This window comes from Octopus bimaculoides, chromosome 26 (genome assembly GCF_046866305.1).
Source record: "Octopus bimaculoides isolate indiv1 chromosome 26, ASM4686630v1, whole genome shotgun sequence".
In the NCBI taxonomy this organism is placed as follows: Eukaryota; Metazoa; Mollusca; class Cephalopoda; order Octopoda; family Octopodidae; genus Octopus; species Octopus bimaculoides.
The window spans coordinates 3,602,713-3,621,437 of NC_142953.1; the positions used below are offsets into that span (position 1 = coordinate 3,602,713).

General features: G+C 32.5%; 1 protein-coding gene across 33 annotated transcripts in view; it reads right to left on the reverse strand.

The window, feature by feature from the left end:
* The window catches only part of LOC106879161 (basement membrane-specific heparan sulfate proteoglycan core protein), a 175,917-nt gene that overhangs the window by 14,932 nt on the left and 142,260 nt on the right, over positions 1-18,725 (reverse strand). For 28 of the 33 annotated variants that reach the window (XM_089343084.1, XM_089343099.1, XM_089343102.1 and 25 more), the window contains 16 exons: positions 18,232-18,411; positions 17,444-17,704; positions 17,032-17,194; positions 16,441-16,538; positions 15,690-15,776; positions 15,356-15,538; positions 14,776-14,908; positions 13,950-14,077; positions 13,012-13,125; positions 12,491-12,670; positions 12,005-12,151; positions 11,283-11,501; positions 10,657-10,755; positions 8,072-8,296; positions 7,251-7,367; positions 4,309-4,347 (listed from right to left, as the gene is read on the reverse strand). In XM_089343084.1, the coding sequence (XP_089199210.1) occupies positions 4,309-4,347; positions 7,251-7,367; positions 8,072-8,296; positions 10,657-10,755; positions 11,283-11,501; positions 12,005-12,151; positions 12,491-12,670; positions 13,012-13,125; positions 13,950-14,077; positions 14,776-14,908; positions 15,356-15,538; positions 15,690-15,776; positions 16,441-16,538; positions 17,032-17,194; positions 17,444-17,704; positions 18,232-18,411 (2,373 nt within the window). The remainder of the gene's footprint in view (positions 1-4,308; positions 4,348-7,250; positions 7,368-8,071; positions 8,297-10,656; positions 10,756-11,282; positions 11,502-12,004; positions 12,152-12,490; positions 12,671-13,011; positions 13,126-13,949; positions 14,078-14,775; positions 14,909-15,355; positions 15,539-15,689; positions 15,777-16,440; positions 16,539-17,031; positions 17,195-17,443; positions 17,705-18,231; positions 18,412-18,725) is intronic. The other 5 variants (XM_089343089.1, XM_089343080.1, XM_089343086.1 and 2 more) reach the window with 3 other exon arrangements.

The window sequence follows — 18,725 nt, forward strand, 5'->3', positions numbered from 1 at the left end:
ATATATATATATATATATATATATATATATATATATATATATATATATAAATATGAGATGGCAGAGTACCAAGTCAGAGTACCAACCTATCAAAGAAAAAGCATTGTGAAGGGAGGTAAAGTGAGAAACTTGTTTAAGGGAGATAATTAAACCTAGAAATTTATAAAGTATATAAAAGTAGTTTATATTTCCATGGAATTTTTAATACATTTATTCACAAAAAATTATTCAGCAAGTGAGGTGCAATGATAATAATTGTAGGAATTCATGGCTAAAGAGAGATAAAGAATGAAAAGGTCGATTTAATGGTAAAAACAAAAAGGTGGATTTTGTGAAGATGGTGGTGATGGTGAAAGCAGAATATTGTGACTTTCATGCAGTGGAAAGTGTAAAAAAGTCAAGAGAATTATGGGATGTAACAGAAGCAGAGTGTAACTTGAAGTCTGTTATATTTGTCCATCATATTTTTACCTGCACTGTTAGTGTTTGGGCCGGGTAATATGGCTTTTACAGACAGAAATAATCTTGCACTGTGTTACTGTTTAACTGCACGTTAGAAAATGAACTTTGTTAACTTGTAGCCATGTTTGGAACAGTGCAGCAGGAATTTTGAAGGTACAAGTATAACAGACTATTAGGTTTTAAACTAGGAAAGATTATTGCAAAAGGTTGCTAGAGATGATATTTCAGATGAATTTATTTTCCAAGAAGAAAAGCCAGGGTAAAGCAGCACCTTTCAGCAATATGTCTTTGATAATATTTAGTGGAAGATAAAATAGAAGAAATATTTTCAAAGAGATCAAAACTTTCATGTTTCACTTATGATATTTACTGCTTCTCTACTCGAATGGTGTTAATTTAACAGTAGCAAATCTATGATGGAATTTGTGACTGTCCTAAAAAGATGTGGGTTGCTTAATTTTGTAGTTAGTTAAATAATTAAATATTAGGTTTAGGTTTACAACCAAAAAAATATTTTTCTGTTGATATTTATTTCCCTAATACTTATGAATGATATTTTTCAGTAGATTGTAGCAGGATTTAAATTCAAAACTAGAAATAAGACACTGAAGTTAGAACTGTAAGATATCTGGGTATTTTTGGTATCTACATCTAAGTAAAGTTGGTGATAACAGAAATAATGCGGTGAACTATATGGAGAAGGGACAGAATCATTAGCATAATGACTAATTGTGGTTAATGAAGGCAGAATAGACAACTTCAATATTTTAATTCATTAAAATTAATTAAAAATAGAATGTAGACAATGCAGTTGGTGAATGTCTAAGATCTTGGCAGCATGATAACAACTCTAAATCATATTTTGCCAATCATATTCTGTTCTAAATAATATTTTTATAAAGAACAAGTCAATAGCTGTCACCTCAAAGAGTAGGAAACTAATTGTATTTTCCACAGAAAACAAGAAAATCTTAAAAGACTAGACCATGTTTCAGTGTACATTCTTCATTGATTTGCATGAGTAGAGATCACTATGACAATTATTAGCAGCTTATAAACATTTGATTTCTAATCAAGTGGTGATATTAAGTTAGACATGGCCTGGGCAAATCTTTGGCTGAAACATCTAAGTAATTAATAAAATATACTCAATAAATAGTACATTAAGTTAATCATGTTATGAAGATGACGAAAATGATGATGAAAACAAGAACTGATGATTATATAGTAGCTGTTGTTACAGGTGGGTGACAGGAAAGTACTGCTATTCCTTCCAAAATGCACTGTTTGAGGTCTGTTGTTCACTGGGCCCTTTTAACATCAAATATTTGTCTTCAACGCTAATTTTCTCATGTATGGAATTAATAATAGAGTTGTGATCTACAGCATACAGATAGAATAAGACAAAGTTAAAATAAGCAGAAAGGTGAGGTGCAGATGTAAGTATAGAGAGTAACCTTGTGAAGAGTAGCAGGATGTTTGCTTTAGAAAAGAGTGGAATGAGCATAACAGAACTGGCTTAGCTAGAAGTGAGGTGAACATCAGAACTGACAGCAAATTTTCAAGGTTTTGATAGAAGAGAAAGGGGAATAAAATAGCTGCCATTAAAGACATATTGCTAACAAGCAAGAGGTAAACACAACATGCCAATGTGTGAAAGAGTGAGAGTGGGCTGGTGAATTAAGATGAATTAGAACAAGGATAACTCTTGGAGTGTAGACACAATGAATTCTGTATGCAATCAATTCAGGTCAAATTTTGTCAGAGTAGGAAATATAGACAACTGAGCCGACTTCAGTATATAGCTGGTACTGATATATTTTAGTACCAGAGACACATAAAATGTGAAGTCATTCTCTAGTTGGTTTATTCCTACCATACAATTACTTAGATGATATAAAGGTCATTAATAAGAACAATATGGAGAAATAGTCAATTAAACCTATGTCTGATCCCAATTGTATTAACTCTCAAAAGATCAATATCAAAATGTGACAGAAATATTTTCATCAAATATATAGGACATTAAGAATCAAATATAGAGGATATTAAAACTGTTTGGTTTCATTGCTGAAAGAGTGCCCCGATTAAGGGTAAAATTCAGGAGAAATTGAAGCAAAGTGAAGCCTGAGAAAAAGGTTTTGAAACTGGTGCATACTCTCGTGTGACAACAAAAGGCCGGCAGAGGGTATGTTTAAAATAAATTGTAAAAAGAAAGTAAAATAAATAAAAATGTAAATAAAATATCATAATGAAAAAAATAAATAAAAATGAAATAAAAAATAAAAAGCTGAGTAGAATTTGTGTTAGATATTTCTCCCAAAACTCAAAAGAATCAATGACTGAATAATCAAAGAATTTAGAAATGATATTTAAGTTTGGTTTAGACGGCAAAATAAACAGATAACTATTTGATTATCAAAAATGTTATTACATTTGTAATATTATAATAGTTTTTTTCTTCACTAATACTATGTTCCCTTTATGAAAAGTCATTGAAACTAATATTTATAGTCGATGAAGAATGTAAAAGTCATCCAACTCCCTGTCTGAGTTTAAACCTAGAAATTGAATTGACAAGCAGTGTAGCTGCAGTTATTATAGTATAATGAATTAGACAGGTAAAACAATTTGTTAACAACTCAATTGAATCACAGATGTCAGCTACATAAAAAAAAACAATAAGTAAATTAGTGCTAATACATTTAAAGCAGGAAACATTGTAAAACTATCAAAAATAAATACGCAATGAGAAAAAAAAACAGAAGAAAACAATATAAGTCATTGACTAATATGATTTTCATATATGTTAACATTAATTTTACCTCTTGTGCTCTATGTACAAGGCAGTAATGACTTATTGAACCTCTAAACAAATCTATTTTCCTATACTCAATGAATACACAATATGTATATTCACTACTTCATCAAGCATGGTGAAGATTAGGCTTCACTAATGAAGTCATAATAATACTGAAACATATTTGTAGTTATCTCCCATGCTTGTTGAAAAACAATACTGATTCCTCGCATTTGCACAAGGCCACATATTTTGGTGGAGTGTCACAATTTCAACAAAATTGGAATCACTGAAGAATTATGATTTGTTTATCTCCCACATTTTAATTTCTACTTAGCTATTTTTATGCATCATTCATTAAATATGTCAACATTAACTTACTGATCAATTTCTGTGTTTAATCTGTTTGTTAAGTTGTCTACTAAAACATTTTGTCTGGTCAACACTTTCTGGAGCTTCCATATATCTCGTAGGACTATGGGCCAGAAGCTGAAAAGTTCCTCTCTAATGTGAAAGCCTGAGCAAGGTTTTTCAAAATCTTTACAGATATTACTATTAATGTAAATATTAGAATACTTGTAACATGTATAATGTAGATATAACTACAATTATTTATTTGGAAGCATTAACTGTGGAGACCACAAATGATGTAGATGTCCTATTGTTCTCTCAAGTTTAAGTTGTCAGAAAAATAACTCAAGAGAACAATAGGATGTTTCTATATCATCTGTAATCTCCAAAGCTAAAGCTTTCCTAATATATAACTGTATCAACATATTCATGGGTTAGATGTTCTGATTTATTGTGTTCTAAACAAATATTTTCTTCTAACTATTTAGAAAATGCATCTTTAGAAATTCTGTCTTTGTTCTATTGAGTTTTGGGCAGAAATAAAGAGAGACAGAAAGAGACAGAGAGAAAGAGCGAGAAAAAAAAGGAGAAAAAAATTGTTAATAAAAGGTGGAGAAGACTTCTGGAAAAGAAGTGCCAATCCACCTGACCACTTCAGCAAAGATGCTAGAGACAGGTAAGATAAGCATATATACCTCCTCGAGACAAGACTATTTCTGTGTTCCCAGGTCTCACTGGGGGACAAAAGAAGAAATTCAGTAGAAAGACGATTAATAAAAAAAATTGGTTGGTTTTTCATTTTCGTTACAAAATACATGTCAAAAAAGTTAATTGATTAATTAATCAATCAAAATACACATTCATTAAGTTGCTAAACTAAGAGGAACAACATCAACAATAAACATAAGAATACATACAACATGAAAAGAGACAAAAAATCCTTGTGTTTTCTTTTTTAATATTATTAAATCTGGTATAGCTGGTGTTGGTTAGATCAAAGAGTGGGGAAATAAGTGAAACTGGTTAATGGAATAGATTTTTTTCAATAGCTGGACCATCTTCCCCAATAAAGAAAATGACAAAAAAAAAAAAAAAAAAAACTTCCAAGAACTTGAATTCATCAGAAAGAAGTAATATTGAAAATAATAATTTTAATTCTTTTTGTTTTTTGACTAAGCAGAACAAAGCAAATTTTTTTAATTTTTTTTATAGAGGAATGAATATATTGGTCTTCATCTGTAAAAGAACTAAGCTCTTTGATTTGACCTGGTAGAACAGTAAAGAGACTTTAAGTGTGCGCTGAGAGTAATGAAAAGGAATCTAAAGGGAATAGGCAGAGATTAGTGCCAAGAACATGGCACAAATTCAAAACCTCAGAGACAGTGCTGATAATGATTTCTTGATAGGTACAAAGTGTAAAGTTGATTAAATTAACTTTGGGTATTTGACTGCTACTTTCATCCTCCTGACACTGGAAGAATGAAGGGTAAAAACTGACCCCAGAGAACAGGAAGAAAGATAAAACTGTCTCCATCCTCCTCCATTGCTCCATGGGATTTTAGCTCAAAACACAGCGTAGCAAAACAATGAAATATCACCAGGCATTCTCTCTAATGCTCTGTTGATTCTGCCAATCCATGATCCTTGACAAAGGTAGCAATAATAAGTTAAAGAATTTGTTATATTTATGCCAAGTAAGAGTTACAAATTACTAAGAGTAAAGAAGTTTTTTAAGTGACAGGAGAGAGCAAGAAATGAATACAATAGAACAGTAAGTTAATGGTATGAGAGAATATCAAGTTAATGGAGTGAGAGAATATCATATTAATGGAATGAAAGAATATCAAGTAAATGGAATGAGAGAATATCATGTGCACAGCTTCACATTTAAGGTCCACTTTGATAATTTTTCACAGCTATTTCAGCTATAAATTGATAATGAGTAGAAAAATAGAAAATTGATTAATAGAGTGTATAAAACAACTTTTTTATTTTTTTTAAAGAGAAAAATGGTATTTTTCTTCTCTTTTCTCATTTCCAACAATTTATATTTCACTGATTATCAAAAGAATTATAGGTAACATAAGAAAAGAAAATTATTTAAACATACAAAATTTATAGTTTTGATATCATTCTTCATTCGAATTTCTTTAGTTTTCTAACAACTCTACAGATTAGTTATTAGTGAAACACAAAAGACTAACAATTCAGTTACCCTGACAGGAAATCCAATATTATTCTAATGCAAACAGATGGTCAGGTTAATATATATATATATATATGTATGTATGTATGTATGTATGTATGTATGTATGTTTATAGAATAAAACAAGAAAAAATAAGTTAACTAGATAGATGGAAGTCATTCTTGGAAGTTTTGAAAGTTTCACAGAGATCTGTTTTTTGCCATTATTAAGATCTTTAACATATCCGTGTCTTGCGCTGGAGACATATTCTCTCAATTCTGTAATGATTGTTGCATAAAATATAGTACCAACATAGAAGGTAAGGTTAATTGTAGATTAAGTGGGTGAAATTTGATGGACAGCAAAACTGTGTGTGTAGAAGGAAGCTTGTTAGATGGACCAGATGAATGATTAAAAACTTCTTAATATATTGGAGAGGGGGTAATTAACCAAGGAGGGTAATTGTCCTATGGGGGGTAATTGTCCTGATATGTATATATATATATATATAATATAATATAGGATAAATTCTTTATAAGAATTTATCAAGTAGTCAGCGTGAAAAAACCTCATAATGAAAAAATAACGAAAAATTTCGTAATGAAAAAATTCATTGTTTCTTCATAGATATATTTAATTATATATAATTAATTATAATGCCCTTTATATATAATTATATATATATATATATATATATGATTGACCGTTGACTTAACACTATTCAATTTTTTTTCTCCGTGATTTTCTCCTTGTCTCCGTATTCTTTCTGTTGAAGAGCGTAGCTCGAAACGTCAAAGACTTTCCGTATTCCCGAGCGTCATACTAATATATCCTTTTGTTATTTACACCACCTGTCCTCGTCTGATGTTATTATTTGTATATTCTCCCATATATATATATATATATATATATATATATATATATATATGTATGTATGTATTTACATATATACACAAGTATGCATGTATTTACATATATACACAAGTATGTATGCATGCATGCACATGTGACAATTAATTCCAAAATCATTGTATGCTGTCAGTGTTGGAAAGGTATGAGAACCCACAGCAATTTTAGTTTTCCTGTCACAAGAATCCCTTGATTTAGTTCAGAGTGGTGGGGATTGAGGAAGAAGGTGATGGCAGTAGTGAAAGCTAGTCATAACAGAACTGAGAGATATGCATGTGTGCAGGATTATGAAGGACGGATGTTTTAAAGTTCATATTCAAAACAGGTAGCAAAAGTGTTTGAAATGTTTTATGCATTTAGACTGAATTACACGCACACACATACACACACACACTCATGTATATATACAGATGCACACATATACACCAAGGCATATATATATATATATATATATATATATATATATATATATATATATATATATATACACATACATATACATTAATGTATGGTGTATAGAAAGTATAAAAAACAGCATTTACCTTCCACTGGTGCGCTATCACCTACTTGCAACATACCAACATTGTCCTTGCGATGAAGTTTAACATTAACCCATTCATTGGCCTTGATAGGCTCGGCACTTCTGATGATAGCAGGGCCTGGTGAGAGACGAAAAGAAAATAGAAATTTATTGATGTGGCACAGAAGGACAACTAAGCAGTTGTCTTTTATATTTTACATGGTTCACTCATTTATCTGCAGCCATGCTGGGGCACTGCCTTGAAGAATTTTTAGTCAAATGAATTGACCCTAGGACTTACTTATTTTAAGTCTGGTACTTATTCTATCGGTGTCTTTGCTGAACTGGTAAGTTATGGGGACACAAATACACCAACACTGGTTGTCACATGGTGGCAGGGGACAAACACAGACACAAAGACACACATACACATATATATCTATATATGACAGGCTTCTTTCAGTTTCCATCTACCAAATCCATTCACAAGGCTTTAGTTAGCCAGTGATTATAGAAGATACTTGTACAGATTTTTCACATTCAATACTCATGACTTTCATAAGTATCACACATATGTATCTTTGTCTGTTTTTTTTTTCAGGAACAAAGAAACTCTTTGTTACCAACAGAATAGATTGTTTCAAGCTTCTTTAAAACTACTCTTATTTTATTTTATTTTATTTTCATATCAATGAAAGATTTACAAAAAGTTCTTTAAAATTTTGTAAGAAACAAATTTTCTTTTTACCACACAAATTTAAACAGACAAAAAAAGAAAAAAACAACAACAACAACAAAAACCACTGAAATCAAACAAAGGAATTTAATGGAACCAATACTGACCCGATCCAACATCAAATCGGAATTCCAGATAGCCATGATCTTTAAGAAGCAAGGCAACAAAATCTCCATTTCCATTCTGTTGCTGACCTTCATAGAGAATGATACCATCATCCAGAGTGTGGGGTTTAATTTGGATGTCAATAGTTAAAACCTTGTGGCCGTCATTGATAGCTGGGTAGGAAATGTAGGAGGTCTTGTTGAAGAATGGGTCTTTCACTGTTACTCCTGAGGTTGATGTATATTCAGGTGACAAAAGCAGGGGTCAAGAAAAAAATAAATGAAAAATGTTGAAAGGGTGGAGGTGAAATGAAGAATAGAAAATGTATTTAATAATTTTATTGAGAATTGATAGTTTGTATTTGTATAAAGAAATTAAAAGGATTAAAGACATGAATTTCCTTGAGGGGTTGCAAGTATATACACTTACCATATACAAGTATAAACTGAGTATGTTACTAATTAATATCCTTTGATTATGAATAAAGTTAATTTCTGTGCAGGAAGAAATATAATTAGTTGAATGAACCTTAATAGAATCTACTTTATATCTAAGTCAAGCCATTGTTGTTTAGTTTCAGGTCAATTAATATGACCAGTAGATCAAAGGCATTCCAACTGTGACCATCCAAATTAGTCTTTTTTGAAAGTGTTGCTTGCATTAAGTAAATCAGTGGTGCTCAGCCAGGGTCCACATTGTCCTTTGGTGTCCATAGAAGATTTTGTTGTTAAAATTTATGTGCAATGAATTGGTTATCCTTCCTTCAAGAAATGATGGAAGGTAAGGAACAAATCAAACACGAGAAAGGAAAAAAAAAAAAGTTAGCAAAACTGGAAAACAACCATTGGAGGTGAAACGCAGCAGGAAAGTGTGAAAATGAGAGAGAGAGAGAGAGAGAGAGAGAGGGGGAGAGAGAGAAAGAGAGAGGGAGAGGGAGAGAGAGAAGAGAGAGAGGGAGAGAGGGAGAGCTGTAATAGAAGGTATTGTATAGAGTTACTCAGTGCAAGTGTTAGTGACTGCAAGTGAAGGTTATATCATCTCACACAGTTTTGGATGAAGCAAGATAAGAGACTGACAGCGGAACAAGTTGCATATTGTTTTTAATGAATATATACCTAGGTGTGTAGGTGCATTTCAATCTCTGTCTCCGTCTCTGTCTCACACACACACACACAAATGCATTCACTACTTTGCATGGCTATGTATAGTTTTTCTCCTCACACAATTACAAACACTTAACTCATGTCAAAACATATTGAATTATACATCTAAGCTTTATTTGAAAGCTATATATGTATGTAGGTATATATATATATATATATATATATATATATATATGAATGCACATGCACACAGACACACACACACACACACACACACACACACACACCATATGCATATATATACACATATATCTCTATACATATTAAAAAAAATATATTTTATAATAAGGCCAAAAAAGGACAGAAAAGGCTGGTGGAAGATAACTTCATGCAGCTTATAGCTAAAATATCACTGTAATAGAAGGCAGTGTTATAAAGGTTAAAGAAGTGGCAATTGGTATATGACGATAATGATGAATGAGGTGATGGTGAAATGAATGAAAAGTTTTCCAAATAGTTCTATTGATCAAGGCTATATATATCTCATCATATACACAAAATGTAAACAGTGGCATTTATTCATTTATCTTTATTTCATCTAAGATACAAAATACAGAGATGTTTGTGCACACTGAAAGGCAAGTAATATTGATTCTGAGGACAGATGAACGAACAGTGACAAAAGATGAAATTTGTAATGACTTGAGATGGGAAACGTGTTGATTTAAAGAAATATCACTTAATAATTGCTGAACAGATGGATTGGATGAACAAGATGAAAAATGATAGAGAAAAGTTAATCAAACGAAGGCAAAGATTGCCCTGAAAATTAATAAGCAGTCATGAGATCAAACCAAGACAAAGCACTAGTTGAAGATTTAAAAGAGGTATAGAATCAAAGGGAGATAATTGAAAACAAGCTGGGGTGATTTAAAGCTCTGGCATAAGACAAAGTAAGACTAGAGAAGAGAAAAAAATATAGTTCAAGAGGTAATAAGAAAGCTTGTAATAAGGCCAGAATTAAAGCAAACATGAAAAAAGGTTTACATATATATATATTTACAATCTACATAATATATTAAATCAATATATATATATATATATATATATATATATATATATATATATATATATATATATATATTTAATATATTGAAAAAGTATATATGCATACATTTATAATATATTAAATGTATTTAGATATACATTAAGTATGTGTGTACATATATATATATATATTGATAGATAAATAAATAGACTGATAAAGAAAGAAAAGAAAGACTTTTTTAAAGAAATTAGTAGAATATGATGGATTGAACCATATCAATAGAAAGGAAAGAAATAAAAGCTGAAAGTAGTTAAAGTTAAAAAATATTAGAGAACTAAAAGAGGGTGGCTAAGATTTTGGCAGCGTGCAGAGATGATGAATGACAAACTTTTTAAAGTTTTTTTTTTTTTTTTGTCTTTTACAGTCAAACACTCACCCTCTTGGCATCTCCTGCCGAGGTGTCCAATAGGACAAATACACCTGATTGTGGCCAAGCTTGGGATTTCTTGGCACCTTCCATGTGACCCACAAGCACCTGGTAAAACAGGTCAGTAATATTTATCAATAGTTTCAATAATTTTTGCTGTTGTTGTTGGAAGGGGTGACAGACAAGGATAACAAGCAAACGAAAAAGAAGAGAATGATCAAATATATGTATGTATCAGATATTGTTTTACATTCTGCACTCTTTCAGGTGACAACAAATATTAATAATATATAATATATATATATATATATATATATATATATATATATATATATATATATATATTACACACACTCTCTCTCTCTCTCTCTCACACACGTTTTACCGTTTGAAGAAAAAAATATTGGTCCCTTACTAAAATACAAATTTTACTATTGTAACTTAGCACAGATGGTAAAATGTTTCACTAAAGTATACTGCCAAACTGCCAGTATTAATTGTATTGTTTCTACAAAGGTGATGTGCAAATATGGAGAAATCTGAACTCAGAGCATGTAAAGTAAAAATCCTTTCAGTCACGAATGACCATGGGATTGCACCTAGAAAAAAGAAATGAAATAATTGATGTAATTTACCTGGGAAACAACGTTCTCCAACAGTGTCACATTGGTAACCTGCAAAGCCCTGTGGACAGAAGCAAGCAAAACCATATTCAGAATTCTTTGGAACACATGTTCCACCATTGAAACAAGGTGACGCAGAGCACACATCTGCTTGTCTGATGCCAACCACTTGAGTTGCATCACCTCCAAGGTTCAATTCCTGGCCTCCAATTACCACTTGACTCACTCCACCTATGGGATAAAAAAGACAAAAAAAAACAAATTAAAATCTTGGAAATTTTGCCATCATCACGTCTTCATCACTGTTACTTTCTCACCATCTTCCTCTTTTTCAGCCAATCATCATCGTTGTTGCCACCATCGTCCTCCTCTTCCTCCTCAACATTACGGCCATTATTAGCATTTCATCTTCTGCTTCATCATTTTCATCAATATCTTCCACTCATCACTGTCATTATCATCACCATTATAGCATTATAGTCACTTTTTTTCAAAGGAGGGAGGGAGAGGAACAGTCAATTGCATCAATAATAGTATTTGACTGTCACTGAATTTTATCAACCCAGAAAGGACAAATTGAAAAGCCGACTCTTGCAGATTCATTTCAGGATTAACTAAATACCACAAAGTTTTTTTTTCCCCAACCCTTCCCATTTTCATCACACTTCAGTTATTTTAGAATACAGGAAAAAAACAAAAAACAAAAAGGTATAATGATAATATAATGAACTTACCAACAAATCCTCTGTCAAAACCAACGGACTGAGGAATGGCATTGAAGTCAGGTAAACCTCCAAGGTACAAAGGTTGGTTGAGGTCAAGTCCCTGGAATGGTCCTGGTGCAGTGCCAACAAAAGGTTGGCCATCAATAATAAGTTTACCTAATGGAGAAAAATATAAAGAAAATCAGAATATATTGTAGAAGAAATATATCATGGACTCTCTTGTCATGGATGATGGACGAGAGTTCTGCAATTTCTTTCTGAACAAACTGTACAGATGATTTGTTTATAGTGATCAAATATATAGTAGACAGTAATTTGGTTCACTCATTTCACCATATGACCTGTGTTAATCAGAACCAATTTAGCTGGTTTACTGGAAATATATAGTTTCATTCATGCAACAAATATTGCCTAATCAATCATGCATGACTACATATTTGGAATTCTGAATAGCAAATTGGAAATATTAGATTCTATTAAGAGTTTACTGCTTACCTTCCTTACGGTCTCTCTTCAGACGTACAGTGTGCCATTTGTTAAGTTCAAGACTCTGGTTTCCTCGTATGATGGCTGGGCCAGAACCAACATTGAAACGGAATTCTGGATAGCGTCCACGCAGACCTAGGCACATGAAGTCTCCATTTTCAGTGGCTTGTCCTTCATACATGATCAATCCTGCCGAAATGTGCAAAATAATAAAAATGAATCAATTTCACCATTACAACAACACCAATAAGAATAACAGTAACACTGTCAATCTATCATTATTCCTTTTTAATGTGGTGAACACCATGTACTAGAAAGTGCTTTACTTAAATTTAAAATACAACCAAGTACTGATTCTTCAATGAATCACAATTTTTCCCATGTGCAGTTAATGCCATTGGTTAAGGTGTAACTAGTACAATGTCCTATTTTACATACCTAAATATTTGTAGTACATTCTGCCTAGTTTAATGCAATGGATAATAACCCCCCCCCCCTCCAGTAGAAACAACAGTAACACCAAAACTTACCGTCTGTAACTCTTGGACGGAAAGAAATAATGATGTCAAAGTCCAGATAGGCAGTTCTCAATGGAGGATATTCAATATAGGATTGTGGTTCTTGGGGGAAATAAGGAACAAGGTCTGGAAAAAAAGAAACAGACAAAAATGTTAAATTTTCTCATATACAAATATATAAAACTTTTGAGAGGTAATATTTATCCCCACTTAAACATGGATGTTCTATCAGAACAAACTATACTGTGCCAGTTATGTGAGAAACTCTCATATTGGCTTTCTGGTGCAAAATGCACTTGTTTATATCGCTAGTGGGGAGATAAATCCCCACAAACTCCAGTGCAGAGACTATCAGATCATGTGATTTCAACCTTTCTTGGTCTTGTCAATGACAAACAACTTACCAAATGGAGTTTTCTTCTACTATTGACAATGCATTGGGCTTAATGATAGGTTTTGCTTTAATGTTTTACTGAAACTATTAAGTCTGAAGGAAAGGGCAGTGTTTAATGGTCCTTGCACTGCATATCCTATTAATTATGGGATTTGTGTAGCATTGTTTGATCCATATGCTTTTTAAACTGGAGTTTGGAGGTTGCCAGACAGTAGAGCAGTAATAATAATAATTTCCTAGATGGGATGTGGGAATGAGCAGAAAAGGTTATGAATGTCTACACCACAGTGAAAAGTATTAAGAAAATAAAAAAAAATCTCAAGCAGGATATGAAATTGTTGCTACAAAATGGTATCTGGCACATATTTAAGTAATAAGATTCCCAATATTATTGGCACAAGGCTACAAACGTTAGTAGTAGAGGGAATATAGCCAATCTGTCCAACCCATGCCAGCATGGAAAACAGACATTAAAATATTGTTGTTGGTGCTGATGACGATGATGATGATGATGATGATAATGATGAAAGGAAAAAAAAATTCTGTTTGATCTTACCAGAAACTGAAAGAGTCACAGGGTGCCGTGCAGTTTCATACCTATTTGTGGCTGAGCAATAGTATGTTCCAGCATCGTCTTTTTCTACTTTAGGGATGTAGAGGTTTCCGTCGACAATGCTATGATCACTGTTACAGAAAGACACAACAGGTAAAGAAATAATAATATCAATGGAGATATCATGGCGAAGTGAATAGTGAATAAGGGATTGAATTACTATGGGTTCACAGGTTGTAGGTTCAGTCTTCTGCTACAAGAATTACACTTAAATAGCACAATATATATTCATGAAAATAAACACAGTATTTAAATATATAAATAAATTTGGATAACTGAAATAAGTTTGTATGTCATAGAGTGACACATGTTCCAAACTTTAGAGCAAAAGTTCTTTTTCCTACATTAAAAAAACAAAACCAGACTTTATGATGTATTTTGTGAACAATCATGCATTTGAAGGAATTTATTTCATTGGTGCTTTTACTGCTAATTATTACTGTGCATCTTCTATATCAAAAATCTTTCTTTTCTGCCCCATCCTGCCTGTGAACCTGCTGCATGACTTCTGTACACATAGTTTACATTATACATAATATAGGTCTACTCATACATTTTCTCTAAACTCAACATCACCACTTCCCAGTTGGCAGCAGTGCTTCTTTTGCCTTCTCTCTACTAGCTAAGACTTTTTGCTATGTTTAATCGTAGACATTTTAATTTTAGGTTCTGATTCCAAATTTGAAACTTTTCCTTTAATTCTTCAACTGATTTGGCATACAAGAAACTAATTAATTAACGAAGGGAATTGCTACATTAAATCTCTTACCTTGGCAACTCTCCATTCTCTTTGGTCCAAGTAATATATGGTTGTGGATTTCCTTCAGCATTGCATCCCAGGGTAGTGGGAGTTCCCAGAGGGGCAGAATTACGGCTTGTATCAACATCAATAACAGGTTGAGCTGAACAATTTCAAAATAAACTATAGTTAACAACAGAACAGAAATACTGAAATCTGCAATTTCAATAGTAGATGAAATTCTGATCAAGCTACATGTATACAAAATGGATGATATTTATATGTAAAAATGTATTATAGTAATATGCAAAGGGTATTGTCTGTACATGTAAATAGGGATATATAAATACATGCAGTGTGTTACGTATTACTGTATGTCTATTATGTTGGGCATACTGTGTATGTCATTAATGTGTACAATATTTACTGATTTATAAATTCAAAATGTTCTGTATGTATGTTGAAGGAGTTTGTATCTATAAGAAGTAAGGAGTACAATAGCCACAATTACTGAGTGTCATCATTCTCTAGAAGCATGAATCAAGAAAAAAAAAAACCCAAGAAAAACAGGAAAGCAAAATAAAAAAAATAAACAACTGTTATTACTCACATCTGATAAATAAGGAAATCTTAGTTTCAACAACTTCTCCAGCTGTTGTTCTTAAAGTACATTTGTAAGTACCAGCATCTTCAACTCTGACTCTAGGCAGAATGAGTACTCCATTACCATAAATGGCATTGTCAGAGATACGGCCTTCCAATTTGGACCATTGAATTTGTGGATTTGGGTCAGCTGAATAATAATAATAATAATAATAATAATAATAATAATAATGATAATGATAATGAAAATGATGATGATGGTGATGGTTAAGGTTAGAGTGATGGTCACTCCCTTCGATTTCTACATTAAAAGTTTTGAAGGAAAGACAAATATAACTTACTTGTAGAGACGATGCAGTCAAACTCAACTTTGTCACCAACATCAGCAGTCTGCACATTTTTGGGAGGTGTTATCGGTGGACGGACAGCTGTGGAAGGAATAAAGAAATATTGTAATGAAAACAAATATAAGCAGAAAAATATTACCTAACAAAAACTGCAATTTATTACCACAATATTCATATACAAAATTCTATTAATACACACCGTTCTCTTGGTAGAGACACTAGACATTTCTCATTTATATTTTCTTCATTATGTGTAAAAAAAAAAAAAAAAGACTGTTTTTTTTACACTGCAAAGTATTGTAAAAATAGTCTGATGGGATTTCAATATGGACATAGGTATGACGGTGTAGTCAAGACGTTTGTTTTACATAGCTTCAGGTTTCATTCCCCTATACAATAACTTGAGCATCTTTTACTTCAACTGAAGGTAAACCAAAACTTCATGAGTGAAATTTCCGAGATAGAAACTGTGTAGAAGCATGTCAGGGGTAACTATTCCTGTTTTTGGGTGATATACACCATGGGAAGTTCATAGCACACTTTTTGTTGATTTTACTAAATAATACAAGGCTTGTTGACACAGACCAACACCAGCCTCTTTGGAGTCTGTTTTATTTTTTTTTTTTTTCTGTGTGTATGTGTGTGTGTACTAAATAATAACATCATATCATCACCATTTAACTATGAAGACAATAGATCATACATTAAGATCAAGAAAGAAAAAAGAAATGAAGTCATAACTTACAGGCAACACGGAGGTAGATATAACCACGGGAGGTATCAACTTCATTTGTAGCGATACACATGTATCGACCTTGGTCTTCTTCACGGACACCATAAATACTGAAGGGAGACAGAAACAAAGACTTAACAAGAAAGACAAAAGTATGTGAGATAGACATGCTAAAACAGAGGTGGACTACAGGAGATAAACGTAAAATCATAATTGTTGCCCCCTTTGCATAAGCGTTGGTATCTTTGAAATGAACTATGTTCACCATAGATTGATTAATTCAAATCATACAATCACATACATATACATATATACTACATTCCTAGGAACCTTTACAGGGTCACTTGCCCAGCTAAAAATAGCAGTCATATTTCTCAGAAATCACATCCTACTACCTTAAAATATAGAGCGGTAACTAGGTATGTAGTCCTTGACATTTCTAAAATGAGAGGTTGGATAGAAATGGAATACTTTGAATCATAGCTCTGCTTAATCAGGTTTTACCTGTGGCCTAAAGAACAACAACAAAGAAAAAAGCAAAAAGACAGCACAAGTCAGGTGTACCCTATGTGAATGTAATTTTTCTTTTTTTTTTTTACTTACGTAAGTTCACCATTTCTGATGTAATGTTGAGCTGGCAATGGGCCATCAGTTCTCTCCCAACGGATTGTTGGTGGTGGGTTACCAGTGGCTTGACAGTTTAGTACAACATTGTGGCCTCGCTGGGCAGTAACTTCTTCATCTGGCAATATGACACTTGGACGAGCTGGAAAAGACAGAAGGATGGAAAGTATTTTACAGATAAAACTTCACTCGATGTATTAATTTGGCAGGTAACCTTAATGGGGTGTCAGGGAAGCTCCTCTCTAAAATTGATCGAAACTTTACAAAAGCCAATGAGAAACAAAAGCACATCAATCAGAGTTGCAAGAAAAATATGGGGCTAAAAACTAACAACAACAAAAAAGTTAAAAAAAAGATAAAAAAGAAAAAAAAACCATCACTGATTTCTTACCAACAATCTTTACAAGAACTATTCCTTCAGCAACACCACCAGCGCTTCTTGCAAGACAGCGGTACTGGCCAGCATCAGCAGCAGTGACTTCTCTGAAGAGCAGGATACCATCACGTTCTTGCACATTGGGAGACATAACACCATTTATCTTCTGCCATTCAAGAGTAGTAGGGCCGCTACCTTCTGCCTGACACACCAGACGCATTGGTTCACCAATTCTTGCTGCCACATTGGCAGGAGATATAATCACTCGTGTTGCAGCTAAAATAACAAAAGTAACAAATAACATATACATATCACAGTCATTACTTATAATAAATATTATTTTGACTTTACAAATAGGCTGTGAGTCCTTTAGTCAGTGCCTGTTTAATGCACTTAAGAACATAAGCCTATATAACAAGCAATTATAGATATATAATCCTAAGTGTACAGTATCATATATCCATTACAGCCGATCTTACCAATTGGTTTTGTGCTAGGGATTTAACGGAGTCTCAAGTAACAATCCAATTATGTAGCCCTGCGCTCATCAGAGGTAGCCATTATGGAATGAAATATATATATATATATATATATATATATATATATATATATATATATATATATATTAGTGTGCACTGTGTTGTATGTGGTGTGTGTAATGTTTTATCTTATATAGTATATATGTTGCATAATTTGAGTTGTTTTAGATTATTAGATGCATGTTGTATAGAGTGTGTGAAAATTATCATTGTTATCATCAATGATCTGGTCAATTACAGGTGGAATACACAGAAGTGTCTTACCTGAAACAATAATCATGAAACTAATCGAAAACACGCCTTCGGTGGTGCTGGTCTGACAGATATATTCGCCTTCAAAGTCCTTGGTAATCTTTGGAATGGTGAGTGTTCCATTAGATGTAGTGTGTCCAGGTGGAAGAGGACCATTTCGTCTTCTCCAAGTGACTCTAGAGCCACCAAAATCTGAAAGATCAAAAGCTCATTAGTGTTTTGACAATCAGTACATATAAAACAGTAGGTTTGTCAATTTATATGTTTGTAGATAATTCCAAAGCATATGTTTTGTTTGTTATTTTTACAAGAAGTGTATGACATTATTGTTGTCTCTAAAGAAGGTAACCCTTTCATCAATTTCATTTTCACAAGCAGCTTTAAAAGAAAATTTAAAATCTTTTCCAAATATTAGTTATGTTTTGGTTAAAGTTTACATTTGTTAAACTGTAGTTTTGGTTAAAGTTTACATTTGTTAAACTGTAGTTTTGAATACAAAGGTACAA